Source organism: Falco peregrinus, chromosome 7 (genome assembly GCF_023634155.1).
Source record: "Falco peregrinus isolate bFalPer1 chromosome 7, bFalPer1.pri, whole genome shotgun sequence".
NCBI lineage: Eukaryota > Metazoa > Chordata > Aves > Falconiformes > Falconidae > Falco > Falco peregrinus.
The window spans coordinates 19864833-19889804 of record NC_073727.1 but is presented as its reverse complement, the minus strand read 5'-3'; the positions used below and the strand labels follow the sequence as shown (position 1 = coordinate 19889804).

The following is a 24972-nucleotide window of genomic DNA, read 5'->3' as shown; positions in this document are numbered from 1 at the left end:
ATTATATATATGTAGTACACGGTATGAGGAGGAGTTAATTTAGGATTCATTGTGGTGCCTCTGTAAGGGGAATGAGATACACGTTGCTTTTCCCGTTCAAGCTCACCAACATACTGGGTTGGTCTCCAGATTTCGCTAATCACTAGTGACAACAACATGGCTTGGTGTTACTCAAAGTATGTGCCAACTGACCTTTCATCTGACCAGAAAATACGTGCTCTTAGAAATCCTTGTAAACTCACTGCACAGAGTAGCAACTCTTAGGAAAAAGACGATTTTTGTTCTACTAAGATTCAAAGATGCTTTAAAGTGAATTGCTTTCATGTCCTCTCTTACTCCATATTTTGTCAGCTTGGTTGAAGAAATTTTGCCAGAAATTATCACTGTAAAAGTGATAAAAATGTTTTGCCATTGGGTAAATATATATGTCTAGTTTAGCGGTCGCTATCTACAAATGTTTAATGACAGAATTTGGCTCTTGATTCAGAAATATTTTTCATCCAGTAAATGTCTTCACAGATAGTCAAACACATTGTTTTCAGTATCCCCCCCTAAGTAACTTGACTATGTTTCATAACAAAGATTTGTTTTACTACCCCTGCCACGCCAGTGAGGGTGTTTCTGCCCATCTGTTTCTTGTCAGCACCAAAGTTGGGCAAGTGCCACTTCTCGTAATTGCTTTTTTCTCCGTGTTTTTCTAAACATTACTTGGCCAAGTTTTTGTAGTTTTGAGATTTGTCATCCTTTCAGGGGGAGAACTTGATGAGGAATGATTGAAGTGTAATGATTTTCTTTCTTCTGCTGTTTGATATCAACTGGGTTTTTTAGATTTCATGGATTTACAGGCTGTAAGACTGAAGGTTCTTGAGAGATAAAAAACCCCAACACACACTTTCCACTGTTTATTTGTTTTAAAGGGAGAAAAGGAAATCAAAGGAACTGAGAAATATCTTTAAATACTTTTCCTTATTGCAATTCTGAGTGCTTATCTCTGTAGTAACGCTCAACCTCAGAGCGCTTCCCAGAGATTGCACAAATACTGGGAGAAAATGGGGCAAAAAGATGTGTTACGGTGCCAGTGTGACAGCCCGGAGCTGTCTTTAGCTCCTGATACAAGGTCTGCTGAAAAACAGGCTGTTTCCCCTGCTGTATCAGATCACAAACAGTAGCGCGGAAGCAACAAGAACAGTGTTTTTCCTTCGCACAACCTTTCTGAGATGCCAAAATGCTGTGCTTTTAGCACTGGACCATGGCGATATTTGACTAGGATAATCTGAATTCAAGAGTCTTGGCTTTTCACCGAGGTTCATCTGCACCTCTGCAAAAGGCTTAAAGTGCTGTGCAAGTGGCTGCCTAGAGATTAGCCCTAATGCCTTGTGACTACAGATAATTTTTTTTTTTCTCATTAAAAGGTGATACTTAATAGCTTGGCTTTGCACTCGGAGATGGACCAACACATGGTTCAAAGATGGTTGTAAAAGAGAGAATAAGTGTTCTGCCAAGTACTCTTCTCCCTTTAACACCATGATAAGCTTCTATTAAACCTAAAATTTGCAGGGTTTTCTCCTAAGAAAGTTAATCCCTCTCCTCTCTAGTATTTGTTAAAGTGTAACACTTGGCTGTTGTGACAGCCAGGTTACTCTTGCATGTCTGAGTTAATACTTGGGACGACTCAGAGTACTCACGCACCTTGTAGCTCTAAGCTATCTCTGCGCTCGGTCACATCAGTACTACAGTTGTTTTCAGGTTAATACTTTTCTCCTAGAGGATTTCCACTTTACTCCAAGGGAAGCTGAAGTTCTGGAATACTAAGTGTCTGAAAACCACTGGATCACAAGTCCTAAAGCTGTGTTTAAGCTTCGTTGATTCATTCTGATTCCGGGTCACCACCTGCTTCCTGGAACTCCAGTGCATGTCCTAGTAAAGATCTCCAAATGTTTGAAATAAAGCCAGTTTGCACTGAACCCCACTCCAGTGTTGTAATTACAATTAGCAGGTTTAATGACAAGCAATCCCCTCTTCTCCTGCTTTCTTTTATTGAACTGAAGCTTTAATGTCTTTAAAATTTTTGTTTGATCCACTGTGAACCTGTTGGGATTTTTGTCCATCTTTCGTCTTTTTAGTTTTTACCTTGAATAACCATGTTTGCATTTACTGCCTGGCAATCTCCATATAAATGATAGCCATTTATTTATTTTGGGGACAGGATTAGTCGGATTCCTGCTTCACTGTACATAGCAGGGATGTAAGAGAAGAGTACCTTATCCTTCAGCTGGAAAGTTTCAGTTGTCAAACAGGTTGTCAAATACTAGAAATAGCTGTCTCAAAGACGAGCACTGCTTTTGTATTTCTACAGGAGGAGTTCTCAAGTCCCTTGGAGAAAAAAGAAACAAAGCAGACTGCTCCCAAATCGTGTAATATGTCACCCTTAAAGAGCTCTTTCCCTGGAAGTATGAACCTGCACTGGCAGGACAATGTTCCACAGTGCTAAAGAGAGGTGTTTCTGCCTTTTTTTTCCTGTCTCCTTTTCTTCAAGCTTCCGTTTCCCAAGGTTCTCCATTGAACTGTTGCCTTTCCCTCCTGTGTCAGCAGTGCCATTGACAGCCCAGATTGGCAGCTTAGCCTAAGATTTATAGTCAGGTGTCACGATTTGCTGTTACATCTTAGGAGAGTGGCTATTTCGAATCTTTAACATAAAAACCTGAATATGGAGCAGGTGAGGGACATTTATTGTCAATGCCTTCATATCAGGCCCCATGCTATCATAGAGAAGATACTCTTGAAACACAGAGAAGTGTTTTTTCTGGCACAGGAGCAGTATATCGTGATTGGCAAATGGCATGTGGAGTCTTCACTTTGGCAGGCAGTGGCGATGCCCTCTTTGGAAAGAGGATGCACAGATCTTTGTTCTGGCTTCCTTTTTGAGTTAAAGTGAACAGTTCTAAAATGTAAACAAATTAAGATTCTGGAGATGGAGAAAGAGTTTTGGATGTGGACCAAAGCTGAGGATTTCACTAGCCAGACCAGCGCAACCTCAGATCTCTTTGCCATCTCGTTGCTTGGCGGTCTGTCTTTGACCGACTGCATAAAAAACCACTTTGTACTCTATGTGTTTGTACTTGTACTTATGTGTTAAAATTCAGGGGTGCCTTGGTTAAGGTTTTTACCCCTTCAGAGTATGTCATCAGAATGCAATAAAGTAGCAATGCTCCATCCTTTCATGATGGAAGGTTTGTTTATGATTCCAAAATTTCAAATACAAGTTTTAAAGTTTGCCAGTTGGACAATATTTAATCCTTTAAGTGAACAATGCTCTGTTTTTCATTCCTGCAGACTGTCCCACGAATTATGGTTCAGTCTGCCAGTATTGATGCCAGTGCTGCAAAGATAAAACAGGTAAGCACGTACCAGGATGTGACAATACAATTTTTGTATCCACATGCCTGGAAATGAGAGGTGGCAAAAGCAACTCTTGGGTTAGCTACATAAAACCTGTTGCACTTCTACTGCTGCTTTGCTGTCAGACACTTAAATGCACTGTATGTTGCTGTGTTTTCTTAGGTCATGGTAAAATCTCCCTATATCGCTGGTTACACTTTTATATTTGAAAGCCTGGTTAATCATATGATTGCATTAGCAGTTAACTGCCTACAATTCAGCTGTTTTGCTGCTTTAAAAGGCAAATTGCTAGGCTCTGACACTTTCTATATACAGAACGTGCCTGTTACTCTGAGTGTTGAGCTTAATTCTCAATTTTATATTTCAAGCCAATTCATGATATTGGTGTGAGAAAAAGGCTCTTGCTAAGCTGGAGAGAAAATAGGCCCTATGATCTCCCACAGTTCAGTAGAACTTCAGTCTTACAAATAGCAAATCAGCTTTCTCCTACTGTGCTTTTATTGTCTTAGCAAAATGTACGTTATCTGAACGCTTAAAGGGAAAACCCAAAGAGCAAGCAGAGCTCCAGAGTCCACATGTACACCATCTTCTCCATAGAAAAGCTATAAAATATGTCTTTAATCCGCAGGAATATTTCAAAAAACTTTCTGTATTACATTTCACTTAGCGATAACAAGCTAGCCTTTGGTTCTGAAATTCCTGTAATTCAATCAAATTGCTCTTTCTTCAAATGCTGCTTACGTTTCCAGTGGAAAAGGCACTTCAGAATAAGGTGAAAATCCTGTAGTTTGGAACACTTAACCACTAGATGCAATAAACTACAAAATTTTGAACGGTAAACAAAGATGTACACCTGAGAGTTAAAGCAGGAAATGTACAAATCTGCCAGCCTCCAACCGCTTTTCCCCCCATCCCCTTCATATTAGCAGCCTCCTTCCTCCCTCCCTCCCTCCCAAAGAGATTTAGAGACATCCTAATCTTTTAGAGTACATGTGCTGGCTAAAGATATTGATCTATCAGATTTAGTAAACTTTACAGCCAAGAAATACATCACTAAAATGGGCTGTTAATCTCATGAGGTGCAGTTAATTTCATACTCTGGAAGTGTGTGGTGCTGGCGGCATTGAGGTGGGAATGGCATTTGGAAACGGGGACATAAATGACAGTTTAGTTGGAGAGGCATGATTTATCAGTCCTGAGAGTTAAGCCAAATAACTGTGAGAGACTTATAGATCATGGCTGTTTCACATTTCATATAAATCCTGCTATTCAAACAGCAAATGACCATTCCTGTAATATAAATAATTTTTCAGTAAATATTGGGGAACGTATTTCTTTTAGTTGACACTTTTCTTATTAATGGAAGAAATGAGCTGACAATCCTACCAGGTTTGCAAAGCTGACTTCGGATCAGCTTGCATCTTTTGGAGATTGCAGCTACACAAGGATTTAGATAAGCTGAGGGCCTTAGTACTTCCCAGAGGCCTTGTAGCTATCCTTTAAGCCCAGATATTTTGGATAACATTGCCCCACGGTCCCTATCCTCTTCTGTTTCAGATTAACCAAGAGGAAGTTGGGAAACAGCCATTCGAAACTGCAGTGCAGACATCTGAGGCGGACAGGAATCCGGAAAAGACACCGAAAGTGCCTTCGCAGCAGCCCACGGGAGACACCCAGGCACAGGACTCCCAGGAAGGGCCTCCGAGTCCTCTGAGTGAAGCCTCCAGTGGGTACTTTTCTCATAGTGTCTCGACAGCCACCCTCTCTGAGGCCCTTGCCACGGGAAGTGAGTCTGTGGCTCAGCCGGGAAGTCAGATGCCTGCAGTGAGTGACTTCCCAGCTCCCCCTCTGGCTCAGATCTCTTCTGCTGACGTGCCAGGGCACTGGGACACTTCTTCAGAAAGCTGTCTCAGTACTAAGAGAGAGAGCCTACCTGCCTTCAGCCTTCAAAGTGCTCATGCAAGACCTAAAGACAGCACTGAAGTGAATGGAAATGATGCTTTGAAATCAAAATCTTGCACATCTCCTGTGACTCAAAGTGAGCAGGCAAATTATACCAGTGGAGCCACTGATGCAAAAACCTTTCTTTCTACCTCCACTCCAAAAAAGGAGTTGTTATCCAAACAATCAACGGAGTCAGCAGGACAAGCTAGGAAAAAAGAAATGGTTTCTGGGGTCTCAGAACTAGGGTTTCCCAAACCACAGATTCATCCTGATCAGTTGTCCCAGCCTGGTGTTGCAGCCTCCCCCTTCAAGATCCAAAAAGTGAAGACTTCAGAGCTGAAGTCCTTTACAAGCATGCTGGGGACAGATCCTGTATGTTCACTAGGCATAGAAGAGCAGCAAGAAGGAGAAAAGAGCACAGCCACTGCCCGTGGACTGAACCATAACGGATCAGAGACAGCAGAAGAAAAACTGGAGGTGATTTCTGACTCCGAAGACGCCAATGAAATTCCCGAGTGGCTGAAAGAGGGAGAATATGTCACAGTTGGCACAAATAAGACAGGCACCGTTAGATATATTGGGCCCACAGACTTCCAAGAGGGGACATGGGTTGGTGTCGAACTGGATTTACCTTCAGGTAAAATAGGATCTGGACTGGGTGTAACGCAGACAGCATGTCAGAGTTTGCAGTGTTTATTTTAATGCCGCTTTTTGATGAGGGGAGTTTCATTACCCATTAGTGGGTGTATTTTGAGAAGGGAAACATAAAAGATCTTTTCCTGCTGTAATCTTTTTCCAGTCTGCCTTTGAAACCTAGTCTCACTGACCTCTGGCTGAATTGTGTCTCCTTTCAGTTATTTCCTTGGCTTCTTACAGTGGAGGTAGGAATCAGGATTGCTTTTATAGTGCAGCTTGGGAAGTATATAGTTGCAGGAGACAAGCCTTGGGTCAAAAGAGTTCACTTGTGGGCTTCTGCTCTGTCCAAAGTGCAACAGAGGTGGTGAGATTCAAATGAGCAAAGGAATGTTTAGGCTAAATAAGTTGCAGTCTCTTAACAGATAACCTAGTCCCTCACAAGCTATTTTAAAATAAGCTGTAAAATTGCAAAAGTCTATTTGTGTGTATGTATGTATATCACAGAATCAGAGAATGGTTTGGGTGGGAAGGGACCTTAAAGACCACCCAGTCCCACCCCCCCGCCATGGGCAGGGACCCCTGCCCCCAGCCCAGGCTGCCCCCAGCCCCGTCCAGCCTGGCCTTGAGCCCTGCCAGGGATGGGGCACCCACAGCTGCTCTGGGCAGCCTGGGCCAGCGCCTCGCCGCCCTCACAGGGAAGAATTTCTGCCTCATCTCTCATCTCCATCTCCCCTCTCTCATGTAAAGCCATTCCCCCGTGTGCCATCGCCACCTGCCCTTGCCCAAAGCCCCTCCCCAGCTTTCTTGCCGGCCCCTTTAGGCACTGGCAGGTGCTCTAAGGTCTCCCCAGAGCCTTCTCCTCCCCAGGCTGAGCCACCCCAGCTCTCCCAGCCTGTCCCCACAGCAGAGCTGCTCCAGCCCCTGAGCATCTCCCTGGCCTCCTCTGGCCCCGCTCCAGCAGCTCCGTGTCTCTCCTGTGCTGGGGACCCCAGAGCCGGACGCAGCGCTGCAGGGGGGTCTCACCAGAGCGGAGCAGGGGGGGAGAATCACCTCCTTTGACCTGCTGTCTGTGTATATACCTATATATGTGAAAAGCAGTAGGAAATAACCGTATGTTGACTACCAGGACATACAGGTGATACAAGGTTTCTTTCAGCTTCTCATTTGTCATTCCTGTTTTACAGCTGTAGACTTCCCAGAATTTAGGCTCTAATATATACTTTTTGGAAACTAGGGTGCTGTTCTGGGGAGGCTCTGATCACGTGTGCTGTTGTAGCATGATGCAGAAAAATGGTGACTTTAGCACAATGTGAAAGAAAGATGATGGCTGGCATTTGTTCTGTGCTGGAGCCCCAGGCTTCATAATTCCTCTCCTCTGCAGGTTCATGTCCGCTTTCATGGGGCTCATTTTCTCCAAGAGTATGCAGGACTGGGGGAAGGTAGGGTGTGGTAGTTGAAAATTCCGTAGTCGGGCAGTGGGTGCTGCTGCCTTTGATAGTAAGAGGGCTCGGTTTACCAAGGGCACATAAAGCCCCTTATTTAAATCCCTGCAACCAAGCTGTAGCATTCCGAGTTTGCAGTGAATCAGCACGTCCCAGGGAGTTGCCCACATTTGTCTCTGCTTCATGCTTCCCTGGAATCGGAACTGTTCACCAAGATAAAATGCTGTGTCAAGGATCCAGAACTCTCACTAAATGAGCAGTTATCTTCCCTGCACATGGTGTGCTTATAAACGCTAAACTGGACAGTGTGTTTTCATCTGGTTTCAGAAAACCCTCTGGAGTTTGCCATCCTGGAAAGCAAACTGACCCGTTTGTTAGTAGCTGTAACCCGTTTGACAGTTGTAGACCCGATTCTCAGTCCTGAATTCATGACTTATTTAAAAATTAAAATAAAAACAGGTATTTACAGATTCATTTCAATTTTGGAAAGTCAGCTTCCTTCCCTGTCTGGCTGCTCTGGTCCACAGTGCTAAGTCCATTATGCTGTTTGCACATACCCGGTAAGCATCAGCTTCTCTGTCTGTGGAAGGGTTGAACAGCTATGAGATTTTTGGTCTGTTGAGGGCTCAACTGCTGATGTTACTGGGTATTTTTTTTCCCCTTCTGTTTCCACAAGGATTAAGTCCTTGATTTGTTGGAGTGTAACTGGCTTCTAGCACATCTGGAGCTTCACTTGGGAAATATGGTCACAAACTTGTATCTTTGTCACACTACAAACAGGTAGAAGTCCAAGTGCTTGGCCACGTGAGGGTATATTGCACCCAACACGGTAATAGTGGTAGAGAGAAGGAAACACCTGTAAAACAAGAGAGGTGACCTTCTGTCATTTAAAAAGAGCTGTTGTATCTTTTTGGAGTCCCTTTACAGGTGGGAGCAGTCTCTGTCCTGGCACCCAGCACAGTGATTGTGAAAATTTTGAATGATCTAAAGGGAGAAATAGAAAGATCTCAACAGCATCAGCGTGAAGAAATTATTCTTTCTGTTATGTGGAGGTTTTATGACATGGAAACAGTAACTCTTGTCAACTTCAGGCTCTCACCAACTTAGAAAAGCAAAAGCTCTTTTAAAAGAAGTCTCTTCTCCTTTCTTCCTGCTGGTGTGCTGATGCATCTGTGGCTGAACTGATTATTTAACGCTTTTGGTGAGATTAAAGAATTCCCCTGAATAGCAAGCAGGGAGGAAGAATAAGGTGGACTGTCCCACTCATAGTAACTGTCTCCATGCAGTGGCTTTGCTGGTGTTCAGCAGTGGAGTATACTGGTGTCACTGGAATGCAAGCCTGCAGCTAGGAGCCACCCGAATGGAGTCCAGCCTTCCGCTGTCGCAGGCAGCTGCTTCCTCTAATCTTACCATTTTCTCAAGTTCAGACGTAAAGCCAGCTGGTGGGGGTTTCTATCTTCGCTCCTGTGGGAATGCTACTCCCACTTCTCCTCTGGTAGCTGGAAGACTTGTCTTGGTATCAGGAAGTGTATCAATCTTCAGATTTCTTTGCTTTTGTACCAACTTCGTCCTCTAGTGCCGGCAGCGTGCTCTCCTCCTGGGTGTTTACCTTCACAGGGTATTGACAGGGAACAGCCTTTTTCCCTCTCAGCATTTTCTTCTTGCTTTCTTCTCTGGTGTGCTCCTGGTCACACACCGTAGGCACAGAATAAAAGCCGTTTTGTCTATCATCTTTCTTTCTTTTCTTGTCAAAGGTAAGAATGACGGCTCGATCGGAGGGAAGCAGTACTTCAGATGCAACCCAGGCTACGGACTACTGGTGAAACCAGGCAGAGTGAAAAAGGCCACGGGACCATCAAGACGGCGGAGCGCTGGGTTGAGGTTGCAAGGAGGAGCCGCTGCTGAGAACAGGAAGAGTGGCAGCTTCTCTGGTTCAGCCTCCAACCTGGCTTCGCTCACAGCCCTGGCAAAATCAGAAGGAGGATCCACCCTGCGGCTGGAGAAGAGCCAGAAAAATGCAGAGAACAGGAAATCCTGGGCAAACTGAGACAGCCCTACCCACCGCAGCGAACACCGCAAGGCGGACAGCGGAGCAGGTCTTTTAGCTTCGGGAAGCTAAACCAACCACGTGAACTTCTAGTTTGTGGCAAACACTAATGAAGGGGTTTTTTCTCTGCTTTGGGTGATTGACATGTTAACTCTTTGCCTTGTCATGGTGCTGGATCTGCATCCTTCGTTTCCTGTTAAAAATTGTGACGCTTCAGGGTATGACTGATGGCAGCCGGTGAAAGCTCGTGGCGGTGGGTGGGTGTAAGCTTTGCTCTCTTCCACCTTTCAGAGAAGGAAGAGACATGTAAATTGTTCAAATTATGGCACGGTTTTCTAAGAGCTACAGAATGCTGCCCACACACTGGTGTTTCTCTTGGTGTGAATGGCAATTCTAAAATGAAACCCAAACCCTCCCCAAAATAACAATTCTTTTCTAACTTCTTAAGAGCTGTGTCCATATTGCATAATCCATGGTGAAAGGGCAAGGTTATAATGATTCCAGACAGGCAGAGAAGCACACGGAAACCTTTACTTGGAAGTAAAGAACTCCAGCCCCCCCTTTATTTAAAAAAGCAGCAGCTTTCTGTTGATGTGACCTGAGCCTAGTGCCTGTTCTGATGACTCTCCTGTTGTCCCTCTCTCCTTCTGTGGAGATCAGCACAGTATTTCTGGCTGGTTTGTTGGGGAGGGGAGAAGGCCAGTGACCTGCTCTGTATTACTTTTGATCCCTCCTTTTTAGGAGGGAGGGGAGTGGAGTGAATTTGCTGTCTAATCTATTTAACGTGCGCTCTCACCGTGACAGGATCCCCTGTCTCACTTGCCCCAGGGAGGCAGGACCTTTTCCTCATCGGTTCTACCCTGTGGGCGAAGAGGATTTTTGCAGAGATACCAGCACTCACGTGCTTTGATTTTCCCCCCCAGCCTTTGGAGACACTTGGATTTTTTACCAGTTATGCAAAGCAGAGGGTCACTGTCCTTGTAACGGGATCAATCCAGTCTATTTATTTTTATTTATTATTTTAAAATATGAAATGTTTGCGCTTTACAATCATCCACCGCCTGACATTGCACAGAGGAGCTCTACTAGCACCGTACTGAGTGTCGATCCAAAGAGGAGGTGCCTCCGTCGCCAGCTAAACCGTCCCAGCGGCACGCGGAAGCAAACCCAGCCGAACCGCTGCAGAGTTGTCCCCTAATCCCCCCCAAAAATATCTCTCTTGAAAACGGGAGGTTTGGGCTGGCTTTTATAAAACTTGATTTTATTTTTGGTAACCCTTGCTAGTTTTTAACTGCCTGTGGCACAAATTATGTATCACTGAGTGCGTGTGTATATATACCTGTGCACATATGGATGTACACACGCTCGTTTTCTAACAAATCAAGAAAGGCCACAGACTTTTATATTCTGAGCTGTTTATGTCTTGTTTAGTCATCACGGGGGGATTGGACAGCTTGAGCAATAGATGTTTTATGTACGTGGGGAATATTTAGGGTGCTAAATTAATGATTAAACTTTAACATGTATCTAGATGCTGCCTGTGCTGCACGTTGGTATCTAAGTGCCTTAGCCATCTGGTTCAGAGGTCCAAGGGAAAGATACATTGTCATCAAAGGAGATAGGGATGCTTAGCGAAGGAGATAATTATGCTGATTTACTGTAATTAGTATCATTTATGCAGAAGGAATAAAATTAAAATAGAAACTAATCTGTAGCAGAAATAAGTGGGATGGGTTACAATGCAGCATGCATAGTACTGCCAGGGATTCATATATCCTTTCAGCTTTGTGTAACTAGTTTCAGTGTTTCCTAAATTTCCGTAAAGAAATCTTAATATAAAATGTACAGACCAGCTTTTAAGGATATTTTTAGTGTACAGTTTTTCCTCTTTTTTCCTTTGCACGATGCTCCTGTCCATTCGAACCAAAACGATTGGAGAAATTTAGTAGTGAAGAATACAGATGCCAAAATCCTGGTTTTTTAAATGGTAACTGTTTTTAGAGACAAGAGTCATGCAACAAAACAGTGTTTCGTTTTGGGGTATGACAAGTCTTGCTGATGAAAGACCACCCACTAATTAATGTCATGCCTCTTGTACTGCCTTGTAAGGTTTCTAAAATCCACCTTTACCGTTTTTCTAATTGCACTTTGTTCTGATGTGCTGCAGAAAGCTAGCTAATGTGAAACAGCCCCCGAACCGATAGTTGTGGGTTTTAGTCTCAGCATTTCATTTACTGGATTTAGGGATATCTTTAAAACTTCTTGATGTTTGCTAGGTGCCCCTTTGGGGGAGATATGAAGGGAAGAACGTGTCCAAGTCCTTTTGAAGCCTCTTTTCTTGCACCGCTGTTTCTGAAGACTGGAGTTCTTCTGCAGGACCGGTGCAAAGGTATCAAGGTCGCAGGAGTGGGTGGGTCAAGCAGAAGGCAGTTCCTTTAATAGTTCACTGTTTACGCCATCCACTATAAATTCCTCTGGCTGTATTTGTACTACAGCTCTGACCACGCAAGGACCTGTTTCAGTGTTTGCACATCTGGGGCACGTGGTCAGAGGCTGCAGCCGACTGATACGGGGTGGGTTTCCTCTTCCACGCGCTCTTAGTTGTGTTGCAAAACTGTGCTGTATGTATTTAGGGGGTATGAAACGCAGTTTGAACAGAACATACTTGCTGCCTCCTCCACCTTGTCCTGGAAGCAAACATCTTAAATATGGCTGGTATGTTTTCAAACGTCAGTGGATGAGTAGTGTGACTGAAGTGGCTCTGTTAACAGAGCACCTCGTTGACTTTGGTAGAGGGAGGATTTTACTCATAGCTCTCTTGGGTTTTACCATCTTGTTTGACTTCCGAAATGAAATGGCTCCTCGAATTCCACCTTGACACCTGCCCCAAAAACAAATATCTGAATCACCCCAATGTGGCACAAGCTCCAGAAAGCCAAACAAATCCAATTTGACTGTGAGGATGTTCTTAGAGGACTTCTCTGACTCCCTCTGCTTGCCCCAGCTTTCCTGGGCATGTGAGGCTTCTTGTAAAGATATTTTCCAGGTTTTTGGCGCGGTGAGTGCACGTCCCTCTGCTCAAAGCCATCTGTTACTTTGCACCAGCTAAGCCAACTAACCAGAAAACACTTTAAAACCATAATGCAAGTAATATAGTTGGGTTTTGTTGGGTTTGGTGCTTTTTTTTTAATCGATAACATTGTAAAAATATGCTCAGCATAAAGGAGGAGGTGCTTTTAACTGGAACTGCTCAACAACTGAGGCTGGCGTGTTTAAAAACTATGCATATTTTCCAAGATTTTCATGCACTTTATACAGGGAAGAGGAATAGTTAATGCAGGAACTGTAATTTGCAACAGTGTCACATCTCCTGTGTCTGCTCGGTGGTGCAGGCTTGCTTTCTGTATCCCGGAGCTGCGGATGGGTGTCGGATTCTGAGCATAGGAAATCATGTTGGTGGGTAGGAGAGGTAACGGCCGGACCCCCATCCACAGCTCTGCGGGTCCCTTCCTCCGTACGGGGCGCGGGGCTCTGCAGCTGGGTGTCACGTGCTCCGAGGCAGCCAAGAAGATGCTTTTCGGAGGGACTTTATGGGCTTTTCTCAAACCAGGCCAAGGTTTTTCTTGGTTCATGTTCATGGTGTTTTGATCTCTGTGTCCAAAATAATACCTTTTCAGTTTGAGGGCCTGGGCTCTTTGCTATTTAATGATGTAGTTTAGTTGAGGAAAACTAATAGAAACGAGTTCTGTGTGGTAATACTGCCCGAGTCCTGAGCAAGATGGTTTTGTCAGTGGTTGGGATGGAAGCTCCCTGCTGTTGCCTGCCGGGTGGGACGTTCAACATCTCTTTGCTCTCCTGCAAGCCAGGGACCCCTCCTCGTTCCTACCGATCAGTCATGAAAACCTGTACGAAATGAGCTTGGGTGCTGCACAGGCCTGTTTGTACAGTAATGGAGCTGTTGAAGAGTCTTTTCTGCGGTGATGCTTGTGTTGTCCTTGCGCTGGTACTGCCAGTTCTTTGCACAAGAATTCCTGTTTTCGCAGTGCCTTACCCCCGGGTCAGCAGGTGGATTTCAGCCCAGCCCCGAGGCTGCCTGGCTTTTAGGAAAGGAAGATCGTGATAAGTAAAGGTACAGACTGGTCACACTACGAAACGCTTTTGAGCTGGGGTCACAAACAAGTGTCTTGTTCCTACATCTCCTTTATCCATCTTTGCTTTGGTTTCTGTGCTCTCCACCCTCCTCGTAAACCACCAACGTATTTTTCACCCCCAAGAACGGCTCGGCTGCTCTGCCTGCCCGCAAGCCTCCGGCCAGGCTGGTTTGGCCAGCGGCAGAGCCTCCCACCACCGCCTGGCTCAGCCTTTGCCGGGCTCCAGCATCCAAATGCCGCCGTGGAGAGAGCAGGGACGTGGGTCGGGGCTCCTGGGACCCGGCGAGAGCCGGGGAGTGCCTGGCGCAGGGCGGTGGGGACGCGTCACGAGCCTTTCCCCTTCCCCAGCCTTAGAGCAGTGCTTGTGCTGGGTAGGAGAAGGCAGCTGCTCTCCCCCTCCCTTCCCCCTGCAAACGGCTTCTGAAGCTGGTACGGGAGCCGTGCTCCAAGCCATAACGGGCAGGGTCTGCATCGGCACGTTCCCACCTCGCTTCGGACATCCTCGTCTTTAGTGCCGTTCCCCAGGCGTGCCCGAGCGTGCGCTCCTTGCAGCCACCCCGTGCTTTGCTTTTCCACCTCCGCTAACGTCTGCTGTGACTTGGGAAAACCTTTCCAGCTCGTCCTTCTGTTGATTTCTGTAAATGTAGTGGGTCTGTGTATATAAAGAGTGGCTATTTACGCTGTGGTATTACATGTTGATCGGTGTACTTTAAATGAGCTAAAATCCAAAGATACTTTGTAATGAGCTGTAAAGTTTTTAATTATTTCTGTACAATACTAAATTACTGTAATATTGTATTATACATGTAATGCAGCCTGCAGTACCTAAATAAACGTCATCTTTAGAGCCGGTAAGTCAGCGCCTTGTTAATCCAGTTCGTATCACCAAAATGTTTAGACACGTTCGCAGCCCTGTGATGGAGTAGGGTCACTTGAGGGTGCTGAGATCTGTTTCAAATGAGACTTTTGCCCTTTTGCCTGCAGTTTTGGGACCTTCCCATCGATGCGCAGACACCCGCACTTTACGTTCCCTCCGTCCTCCCTCCTCTTTGATGCCTGGGGAAATAGCGCTTTGCCTACAGCCGCTGAGATGCAGGAATCCTTGTCACAGACCACGGGTCCATGAAGCTGCACGGAGCCAGGGCAAGGCTTTACTTAATACTAATTTTTCCTATCGTTGCACTAAATAAAAGCAGATGGAGGTCTGGTCGTGCTCCCCCCATGGTCTCCAGCTGGTGGACTGCTACCGGCTCTGCCCTTCCTGGCTGCAGAGGTTTTTCTTTGCTCCTTCTTTGGCTGTAAAATCCAACTGCTTGCAGCCCCCCAAACCCAGGCCAATGGCCCCAGTGCTCTGGGGACAGGGAAGGTGGATGCCGGCTGAGGTGGAACAAGTTTTGCAGGAAAACCGCTTAAAAATCCATGACCTGACTAGTGGGGAGGGAGCCGGAGTGGGGAAAGATCCTTCTGGAAAAACAGATCAGCCTGAACTTGGTGCTGAACACTGTGACGCGATTACAGCCTGGCGTCACCGGATTTCCCCAGGTCTGCACAGATGCAGCAAGCGATGGGTGAGAAGAGGGGCTCCTCCCAGCTCGGTGGGGGTTTGCCCAGCCGCAAGGGGAAAGGGATGGTGGCTGCTGCCAGAGCTGGTCTGTCCTGGCTGGGGATTTGCAAAGAGAACTGCAGGCGTAGGGCTGAAAAAATGATTTATTTTATGGTCAGGTGTCCAGACTAAGAACTGTGAGATGGTCTTGGGGGTTGTTCATCTGCTGTGTGAAAAATAAGACGTGTCCTCCGAGCAGCCACATGCTGTCCCTCATTGCTGTCCATGGCGGCAGTGAGGCCGGGCAGCAGGAGGTCTCCCCATCTGGTCTGTCTGCCCTGGGGGTCCCGTCGCAACCCCGGGGACGCTGCCGTGGACACTGGGGTGCCGGTGAGTCTTGCCGGCACTTCATGGAGCCTCTTGGTGTGCACAAGCCTTGCTCGCAGGCACAAGTGCTGCCAACCACCCACCTGCGTTTGGCCCCCCCAGAACTGAGCCGGTGCGTGGGGGCAGGCGCGTCCCCTCGTGTCCCTGCTGCCGCCCAGCCAGTCGATGAGCCCTGGGCACTGGGGACACTGTGGGGCAGGGTGGGAGGGCTCCTGGGGACTCTTCAACCTGGCTGGGGGGTTGGGGGTTTTGTGAATGTTCACCTCACATTCTGTGGGTGCCGAGTCATAGAATGGTTTAGGGTGGAAAGACCTTTAAGATCATCGAGTCCAACCGTTAACCCAGCACTGCCAAGCCCACCACTAACCCATGGCCCCGAGCGCCACATCTACAAGTCTTTTACATCCCTCCCGGGACAGTGCCTCCCCCCCCTCCCTGGGCAGCCTGTGTCAGTGCTGGGCACCCTTTCGGTGAAGAAATTTTTCATAATATCTAAGCTACACCCCCCCACACCCCCCCCCAGCTGGTGCAACTTGAGGCTGTTTCCTCTTGTCCTGTCACTTGTTACACACTGCTGCGGGCAGGAGGCTGGTGCTGCGCAGGCTGCAGAGACCCCCAGCTACACCCAACTGGCCTCTGGGCAGTGAGAGCCCCTACGCACCCCACCAAGGCTTCAGGGCAGCAACGTGTCCTTCAAACTCTCTCCCTGGGTCACGTCATTTTCTTTTGCTTTGCCAACATTTTTCTCCAAAATGTGGCTTCATGTTGGAAACAACTGGCAGGGTTTGACTTGGGTTTTTTTTGGGGTGGGGGTGGTTTATTTTGTTTTGGTGTGGTGGTGGGGTTTTTTGATTGTGGTTTGCTTTTTTTAAGCAACAAAGTCTGTGTTGATTCCACAGTTCCTGCTGAAAGTCATTTAGCAAAGGATATTTTTATCAGTGTTGTTTTGCAATCGGTGCAGAAAAATACAGCTGCCTTTTTTTTTTTTTAAGCCACTTCCCTTTAATGTTTTACCTTCTGAAAAAAAAAAAAAAAAAATCATCTTTGGCTGAAACACAGGAGCCTTTTGAAGTGCTGTTACTTTGTTCAAACCTTGCTCTTCCCGGAAGGCAGTTGTAACACCTTCCCCGCACCGCAGCCGCACTCCGGTTTCTGTTCTCCAGCCAAAGCTGGTTCTAAAAGGCACCGATCAAAACAGCAGGAAAATAATAAATAATAACAATAATAAACCCACAAAACCCCACCTTTTCTCCTTGCTTCCTTCAAATTCATACCGCTTTCATTGCCCTCACCCTTTGCTGCACCAGGCGAGCGGGGGTCATCAGAGCTGCTGGGTTGCAGCCAAGGTGGCGCGTGGGCAGCACCGGGGGCTCGTGCCATGGGCATCTGGCTGCACCAGGCCATGCCAGGAGATGCTGTGCCACCAGCTGGGTGGATTCCTAAGTGGGATTTTGCTCACCTTTGGCCACCCACCTGCGATGAAGTTTTTTTCCCCAACTATGTGCCTTGATTCCCCAAGGAAAAAAAATCCAAAACGCAAAATGGGCTGGAAGCGGTGCTTTCTGCAAAGCGCAGGCCTTTGCTGTCTGTTTCTCTTTTTTTAGAAGATGTCCAAACTGAGCTTTTTGGCACTCCTTGTTTTCATCTGTGAAGCATCAGCCTTCACCCATTGCCCAGGGCAGTGCCAGGGAGTGCTGTCCTCAGGAGGCAGTGCCAGGGAGTGCTGTCCTCAGGAAAGGGCTCTGTGTGTCCCCGGTCATGCTGGGAGAAGCCCTGTTACCACCACTCCTGCTCTCCGCGCATCTCCTTCTCATTCCCCCACTGCCCTCCGCGCGGGTGGGCTGGGACCAGGGCCCTGACGGGTGAAGCAGCCAAGTCAGTTGTTCCAACGGGTCACCACTTACGGGGAAATTAGCAAGAAAGAGCATGTGTTGGGCCATTAACTTGAAAAGAAACAAAACCCAGTGAGAAAAATGGCTCAAAAGCCAACAGTCCTAGGGGTTCAGCCTTCCATTCCAGGTACGGCGCTAACCCAGACGTACAGCAAGGCCCTTTTTTTTTGTTATTTTTACTGTTTCCTTTGGAAAGCTGGGAGGCAGGAGGTGGCAGCGGGGCTGGGCGGGTGTGACAGCCACACACTCCCTGGAGGTTTAGTCTCCCATCACCAGCCTGCTCCCTCCAGGAGAAAAACACCCTCAGTGAACAGAGCCCACCTAGCAGCTGATGACATGGGGGCAGAGATTCCCCACCCCCCCACCCCCCATGACCTCTGAGAGGCACAAGGACCAGTTTGGAAGGTGCTTCCAGCCCTACGGTGTATTATTCACCACCTGCAGCTCCAGCAAAATCGGAGCTGCCCTGACCCTTCTCCTGGGGGTGTCCATCCAGGGCAACCCCCCAAAATCCCTCTCAAAGCACTGTTGCACGTACTGATTTTAACCAGTATTGCAGAATCCAGGCACCGTTCAATAAATAAATCAACTTCTGTGACTTTCAGAGTCTTTTCTGCCACCTGGCTAATTCACAGACACCAGCTCTGCGAACTCCTTCCTGTTTTTATGAAGATCTTCCCTCCCCCTCCCCGCGGGCCCTGGTTCAAGACCCCGGGATGCTGAGCACCACAACTAGGCCAGGACAAAAGGGCAGCCAAAGCATCCTCGTGCCTTTGGCTTCTCAGAATCATACCTGTGCTCCTTACTTCGATGTCTTTAATATTTTATTACCAAGTGGCCCCGAAGTCTGCTCCCTGCAGACCTTCAACAAACAGCTCCTCGACCACGAGACCAGCTATGTTGGGGTGGGACCCCAAGAGCCCTCCGAGGCTCCCAGAGCCTGGCCGGGGAGGTTTCCAAAGAGAAGTGCCCCTTTCTGCCTCGCCTGCACCATCTCCTTGGCCACTACCTTAACATATGACCAGCACATTTACTTGTGACAAACACAACCGCACTCAAAGGAGCTAAAACTCTACTCTGAAGATCTCTTGCTGGTGGAAAGATCCCCCAAAGGCCCTGGGGACCAGCCCATGGCTCAAATGCCAAGGGATGCCACCGCTTCAACTGTACCACCGCAGGGTCCGCCACGTTCATCCCTCCCCGAGTCCATCCCCACAAAAAAGGGAAGGCACAAAGACCAAAGTCTTTCTCAAACGAGTCTGTAATTGTAGAGAATATTCCGTTCTCCAGACACATCTGAGGTCTTACTCGCATCCAAGGCCTCTCTCAGGCTTCCACACCCAGACAGCTTTGCACAAAAAGAACTATAGAAGAAATGCAGCATCGTTGAGTTATACATTTTTATTTTCTAATAGGTACAATACTAAAATAAACACAAATTAAAAAAAAGTTTTATTAAAACAAAACTGTACAAAAAAGCAGTTATACTACATTTTAATTACAGAACAGTCTACTGTCCAAAAGGCACTAATCCAGAATAGGAGATACAATGATACAGGACTCATTTTAACTATTTTAATCAATACAATAGAGCACTTGTTTCTCTGTCCATTCACATACAGAAACAAGGACTTTTGCTACAGTCATTACACATTGTTATAAATATGAGCCCTACAAGTAAAGATGCAGTATCGCTCTCCCTGGGCCAAAATTCAGTTCAAACAATGTTAGAAATTAAGTTTAAAAGAAGAAAAAAAGCAAAAAAAAAAAAAAAAAAAAAAAAGGGAGCGAGCCGAGGACACAAGGGAAGAAGCTGATGGTTCATACTTCCGCAGCATCTGCTGCCTGAGGAAGATGCGACGGATATTAACTCTCCCCTGCATGTCGGAGATGGGAACACTGATGCAGGCAGAAAGGACCGGGCTGCCTCAAGGGTCTGCAGCAAACCTGTGGTGGAACTGGAAGGTGAACTTCCACCACCTCGTGCCCAAAGCTTTGCTTTAATTTTTTCCACTACATCCCGTTTCATGTGGTTCTCCTTTGCCCCCAGCCTCTGTGGTGGGTCAGTAACGATTCTGCAGCGCACTAAGGGAGAAAAACTCTTACTTTTCTCCTTGCAACAGAGTAGACCCACTGGCATCTTGCAGATAAACACAGTGATTTGAAGAAGATTTTACAATATTCTTCTGAAAAATCAGTATCTTTACTGCAAGAACACCAAGCCATGAGGAGACGGACCTCAGCTACCCAGTACTGCTACAACCGTCCTACAGCAACGGACCAAACTGCCACAAAGCCACCAGAGACGCACATGGCTCACGTGCAACTCCTGGGGTGGAAGGATGTGTCTGAAGTGGCACGGGAAAGTTACAACCTATTACCTCGCCAGCTTGCCTTCCTGAAGGCAAAAACACTTTAGCAGCGTTCAGACTGTGGGGAACACGAGCGCCGCGGCACCTTCCTCCCATCCTCCTCCGTGGTGGTGGTACCTGAGATTCACTCCCCTGTGAGATGCAGCACCGCCTCCCTGGCGTCTTTTTTGCCATAAGCAACTTCCTAACACAAGGATCTATTCATCCTCCCTCCCAAACTACGCTATTTCATTTCTCAACCTCCTGAAATTTCAGTCTGAGGACCAGCAGCAAAGACATCGCACGCAGACAGCGTGCTCGGAGAACGCCTGTGTGAAAAGCCAGCGGGCAGCGCACGAGTATTTGACATTACTATCAGGAGCAACGACACAACGCACCCATGCAGTACCAGTGCGAAACTTATCGTCTTCCAGCTGAATGAGCAGCCCTTGTTAAGCTCAAGACCTAGGCGTATCGTGGGGTTCGATGATGATGTGTAGCACTACCCGGCTCCGCCATGGTGGAGGAGGTTTAATACGCGGGCGGGAGAGAGATACTGCACCTTTCGAACAGTGTCATACACATAAGACAAAGACAGGCATCTGGATGTTAACAAAAATAAGTAACAAAGAAATATGATTAAACAAAATCTCTTCTCACATCATCCTATACTACATCCTCCTTCTGCTTAGCAGAAAATTGTACGTACACAAAAATACAAATACACAATTTTGTAGAACAGTCTGATTTTAATATATTTATATATATTTATATTTATATGAGTGGCAGGTTAGTCATTATATAGAGCTTTTTGCACTTTTGGCTCATATGCAACAAGGCTTTATAAATTCAGCTTTAGCTTTCATTCAGGTTTTATAGCTTCTTGAACATTTGTTTTCACATTTAAAGCAGCATCCAATTTGCAAGAGGAGTTGGTGGTGGCTACAGCAAGGATCAGGTCAAGAGGTTATTTGGGGGCGGGGGGAGGAGAATATACATTCCAGTGTGTGTGTGTGTGTGTGCGCGCGCACTAGTGCTTATGTAAAAAAGAACAAGACTGTGACCATACGACTCTAGGATACCATGTTTACCTCTTGAGGTAGGCGGAACACCTACAGCAGATGAGACACAGGTGCCGTTTTCGTCGGGGCACATGGCGGGAGAAACAAATACGCAAGTGGAAGATGCTGACAGAGGAACGCACAGACATGTAAGAACCCGCTGGCGAGTCTGGTGACCAGCAGGGACAGGACACAGCTCATCTTGTTTTAGTGATGCATTTGGTAGACACGCGAAGTAACTGTAGGCAACTGCCAGCCACCCAGCACACACAACTACCACGACAGCCACGCTCGCTTGCCCTTACCGGAGATGCAAGGTTGATTCCATGCTCCCCGCCCCCAAGCCAACGTGACAGCGGAACAAAATTAAGACGCACAAAATTTGGAAATGAAAGACGCAACTCCCCGGCGCTCAGCTAGGGTTTTTGTTTGGGGGAGGGTTCCTTCTTTTTTTGTTTGGGGGGGTCCTTCGTTTTTTGTGTGCCTCCGATACTGTTCCACTGTCTTCTCACGTTTAGGTTCGCAACACTCACTACTACCTTAATCTTTTTTCAATTACAACCACTGTTATTGACAATCACTTGGTTAAGGAAAAAAATAAAAATAAATCACTGTTAAAAAAGGCATCTCTAGAGCAGGGTGACAGTGCAACGCCGAATGGTCTGTGTCTATTATAGGCTCCACAAATATTTATTTTCATTAGTACCCCAGCAATAGGTTCCCATCTGATCATTGCTTGTATCAACACCCATCAACTTCCTACAAGCTAATTTTCTGTTTTCTGCAAAAGAGATGTCCTTATAGCTTTTCTCGCCAATAGTAATTTCCTAGGCTTTCCCAACTCATATGTTATTAAGCTGTCAGAATGAAAACAACATTTTATTACTAATGAAAAATAAAACATCTACATATGGATTGCTTTCATTTTCTGAATCCTTAAGTGGTACTAATACACCTTAATAGTGTTTTGTTACAGCCTTTCACTGTGGTCAGAAGAAATTCTCCTTTAATGCAATTTTTTAAACTAGCATTGATAACTTTTTTTCTTTTTTTTTTTTTAACCCACATAAAATTCTCATGTATCTTTACAAATTGATACCCACCTGCCAACAGTTACAACTATTTTGCCAGAATGTTTAGCAGGTGCCACTATTATAAGCCTAGAAATAATGAAGAATATAGGAAGAAACTGCCTCTCTGATTCCAAAAAGGGGCGAGGACACCAGCATATCAGCTTTTTCTAGCCACAGCCTCAGGCGTGTGGTTGTCCAGAGGCGCATGCTAAACGCCGAAGGTATTTGCGCCTGCAATCCAAGAGGCAGTTTCCTACTGAATTCTATCCAAGCTTCCCCCCTCTTCACCGTCCACCCCAAATCGGAGATGGCTAAGGTTTGGCCGAGAGATGAGGCTCGTTAGGAAGATCTCCACCGACAGGTTGAAAACCGCGGGAGGCAGCACGAGGAAGGAGCGGAGGTTTCTTTCCAGCCGGATTCGGCCAGGCTCCGGACTCCCACTGCTCGCCTGGAGTCACACGTGCGGAGGGACCGCAGGGAGGGAGGGCGCTTTCCTTAGGAGGGAAATGAGGTCTAATCCTGTTCCTCCAGCTCACTCTGGAGTCCTGTTACTCACTTAGGCACTTTTAAAATTGACACCAAGAAAAAAAAAATTTAAAAAGTACTGCACATATTTCACACTTCCCAGGCTTTCATCAGCCTTGGGAAGATCATAAAGACCAAGAGGGAGACAGCCAAGGCGATCTGTCAAGAAAATAGTGCTCCCCATGGACACAACTGACTTTTATTTGTCACCCTTTGATAGAACTGCTATTGAACTAAATCTAGTTTAAATTTGTTATTCCTGTATGATCTTTAAGGTAAAAGCCTGTCTTACGGTGCTTCTGCGGCACGATGATATCGCTTCATCATATCGGATCTGACATTTGACTTCCAGAGGCACACGGTCCTCTCCCAGCTGGAGCCAGCAGCGCCGAGCGTTCGCGCTGGCGTGGGAAGGGCTGCCTGTAACCCCCAAGAACGACTCCGGACACAAGTTAAGGAAAATTGGCTGTTGATGAGATTCAGAGAGACACGACTAACAGTACGGCCGGAGCCAAAAGCAAGGCGAAAGGATTTTTTTTGCTTTTGAGTTTGTATCGCAATGGGTGATGAAACAGAAAATCTGTCCCTCTCCAAAGAACAAACAGGGCTTTGACCCCACAGCAACTTGAAACAAGTCACAGGCTTCAGTTCAGCACAAGCCTCAAGATGACATCTACATTTACACAGAAGCCAAAAAAAAAAAAAACCACAAAACCAAAAAACCCAAAAAAAACCAAAAGGAGAAAATTCAGTTCAGTGGATAATACTAGAAGATGGGAAGCTCAAAATCCAAACTCTATTTTTATTATACCTTTTCGTTTGGAAAAGTAATTTCGAGTTTTTCCAATCATCTTCAAATCTAAAAAATAATGTAAAAATAGTAATAAAAAGCTACTCTGGCTACAAAAAGTGATCCCACGCCCTGGGTGAATGAAGAGACAAGGGGTACCAGCACACAGCCTCCTTTGGAAGAGCTACGCAAATCCATGCACCCTGTCCCAGACCCTCCCATTAAGAAAACAGGCAACAGAATGCCAACCACAAAAACATGTACCAATTAAGACAGCTTCCAACTCTAAGTGCAAGCAAGACAAAATTACAAGAAAGGAAAAAAAAATGCTACTACCTTGTTCCTTTCTGTTAACCATGGTCCACCACCTTGAACAGCCTTATTTCGTGCAGAAGGTTACAAGTAAAGAACCTGCTGCAAATTGACCAAGTTTATGAGTTGGTGGTTTTTTTTTTTTAAAATGGTCAGAGTTGAAATTTTTTTTTAATATTTATACTACATGGTGGACAATATATGTTTGGATTTCAAGAAAGCAATCGATACAGCACCATCTAATCGGCAAAAGGAAAGGTGAGCGCATCTTGACTTGGACTAAAGTAGCACTAAGGGAATTAAAAAATACCTAACCACAAATACACTGCTTGAAGATGTGAAGGTAATAAAGTGCCTGTACAGGAAAAAGAGAAGAATGAGAAACACCAGAAAGCAGAGAGGAACAAAATTAAAATGGCACAAGCCACCAAAGACTGCGCAAGGGGAAAAAGGGCACGGAGAGTAACAAGTAAATCCTAACAGGAGTGGGAGAGGCAGCAACCGACAAACAGCACAAACTAAACAGAACAGATAAACCTGAGCACTGAAATTGTGTGCAAGAAACGCCAAACCAGCCTGTTTTGAAGCGCTGCCATATCTGTGCCATATCTTTAGTTTTGCAAACAATTTGCTAGAACATTGCTGAGTATCTGCTGAAGTGCACAGCTCAGTACCAGTCTTCCCAGTAAAAAAAAAACCCAAACAAAACCAACAGTAATAAAAGTCCCAGTAGTAATGAAAGAAGATTATACTTAGAAGCTACTCTTTCCCTGATTTTCTAATCTAAGTGTCAAAATGGAAAGGAGGGAAGGGAGGAGGGCTGCTAACTAACTGCGCTGGCAAAACCTGCTAGCTTTTGGCTAGCAGCAAGCTCGGGAGATTTCCTAAGACTGAACCAAACTGCAGCTTCAGCACTAGACTGGACTGCTTTGCCTTAGGATGGAACCCATATATATCCCTTCTTTAGAGACCGTAATAACAACAGGTTCAGGTCAGAGCACTTCAGTATGAGAAAACCACTGGTAAACTGGGATAACCAGGGCGGGAAGGAGCTTGCATGGAAGATGAAAGGAATTACCTCTATGAGAAGAACTGAAGTTTGGGGAAATAACGTGTGACAAATTTGATACCAAGAATAATCAACTTCAGAGGAAAGTGAATGGCTCCAAGTGGTTGGAGGATGTATAGCTCAGAACACTCGCCTGGAATCCCTTCAAGGAAATAGAGGCTCAGCGTAGGAAGAGAAGACATCAGTTTAGCAAGAGGACTTCTGCTGGCTGTGATGTTTTTTGAAGCACTCTGGCAACTGATGAAAGTTTTTGTAAAAAACAGCGGCTTGAGGCACTGCAGCTAGAGGAAATGGTCGTGACTGATCAAATTTTAGTCATGTTGAATGTTCCTGGGTAACAGTAAAAATCA

General features: G+C 46.1%; 1 protein-coding gene across 5 annotated transcripts in view; it reads left to right on the top strand.

Moving 5' to 3' along the window:
* KIF13B (kinesin family member 13B) overlaps positions 1-14474 on the top strand; it is a 133290-nt gene extending 118816 nt beyond the window's left edge. For 4 of the 5 annotated variants that reach the window (XM_055810154.1, XM_055810152.1, XM_055810153.1 and 1 more), the window contains 3 exons: positions 3334-3396; positions 4957-5980; positions 9176-14474. In XM_055810154.1, the coding sequence (XP_055666129.1) occupies positions 3334-3396; positions 4957-5980; positions 9176-9468 (1380 nt within the window). In that variant the 3' untranslated portion in view covers positions 9469-14474. The remainder of the gene's footprint in view (positions 1-3333; positions 3397-4956; positions 5981-9175) is intronic. The other variant, XM_055810155.1, reaches the window with a different exon arrangement.
* Positions 14475-24972: the final 10498 nt, after the last annotated feature.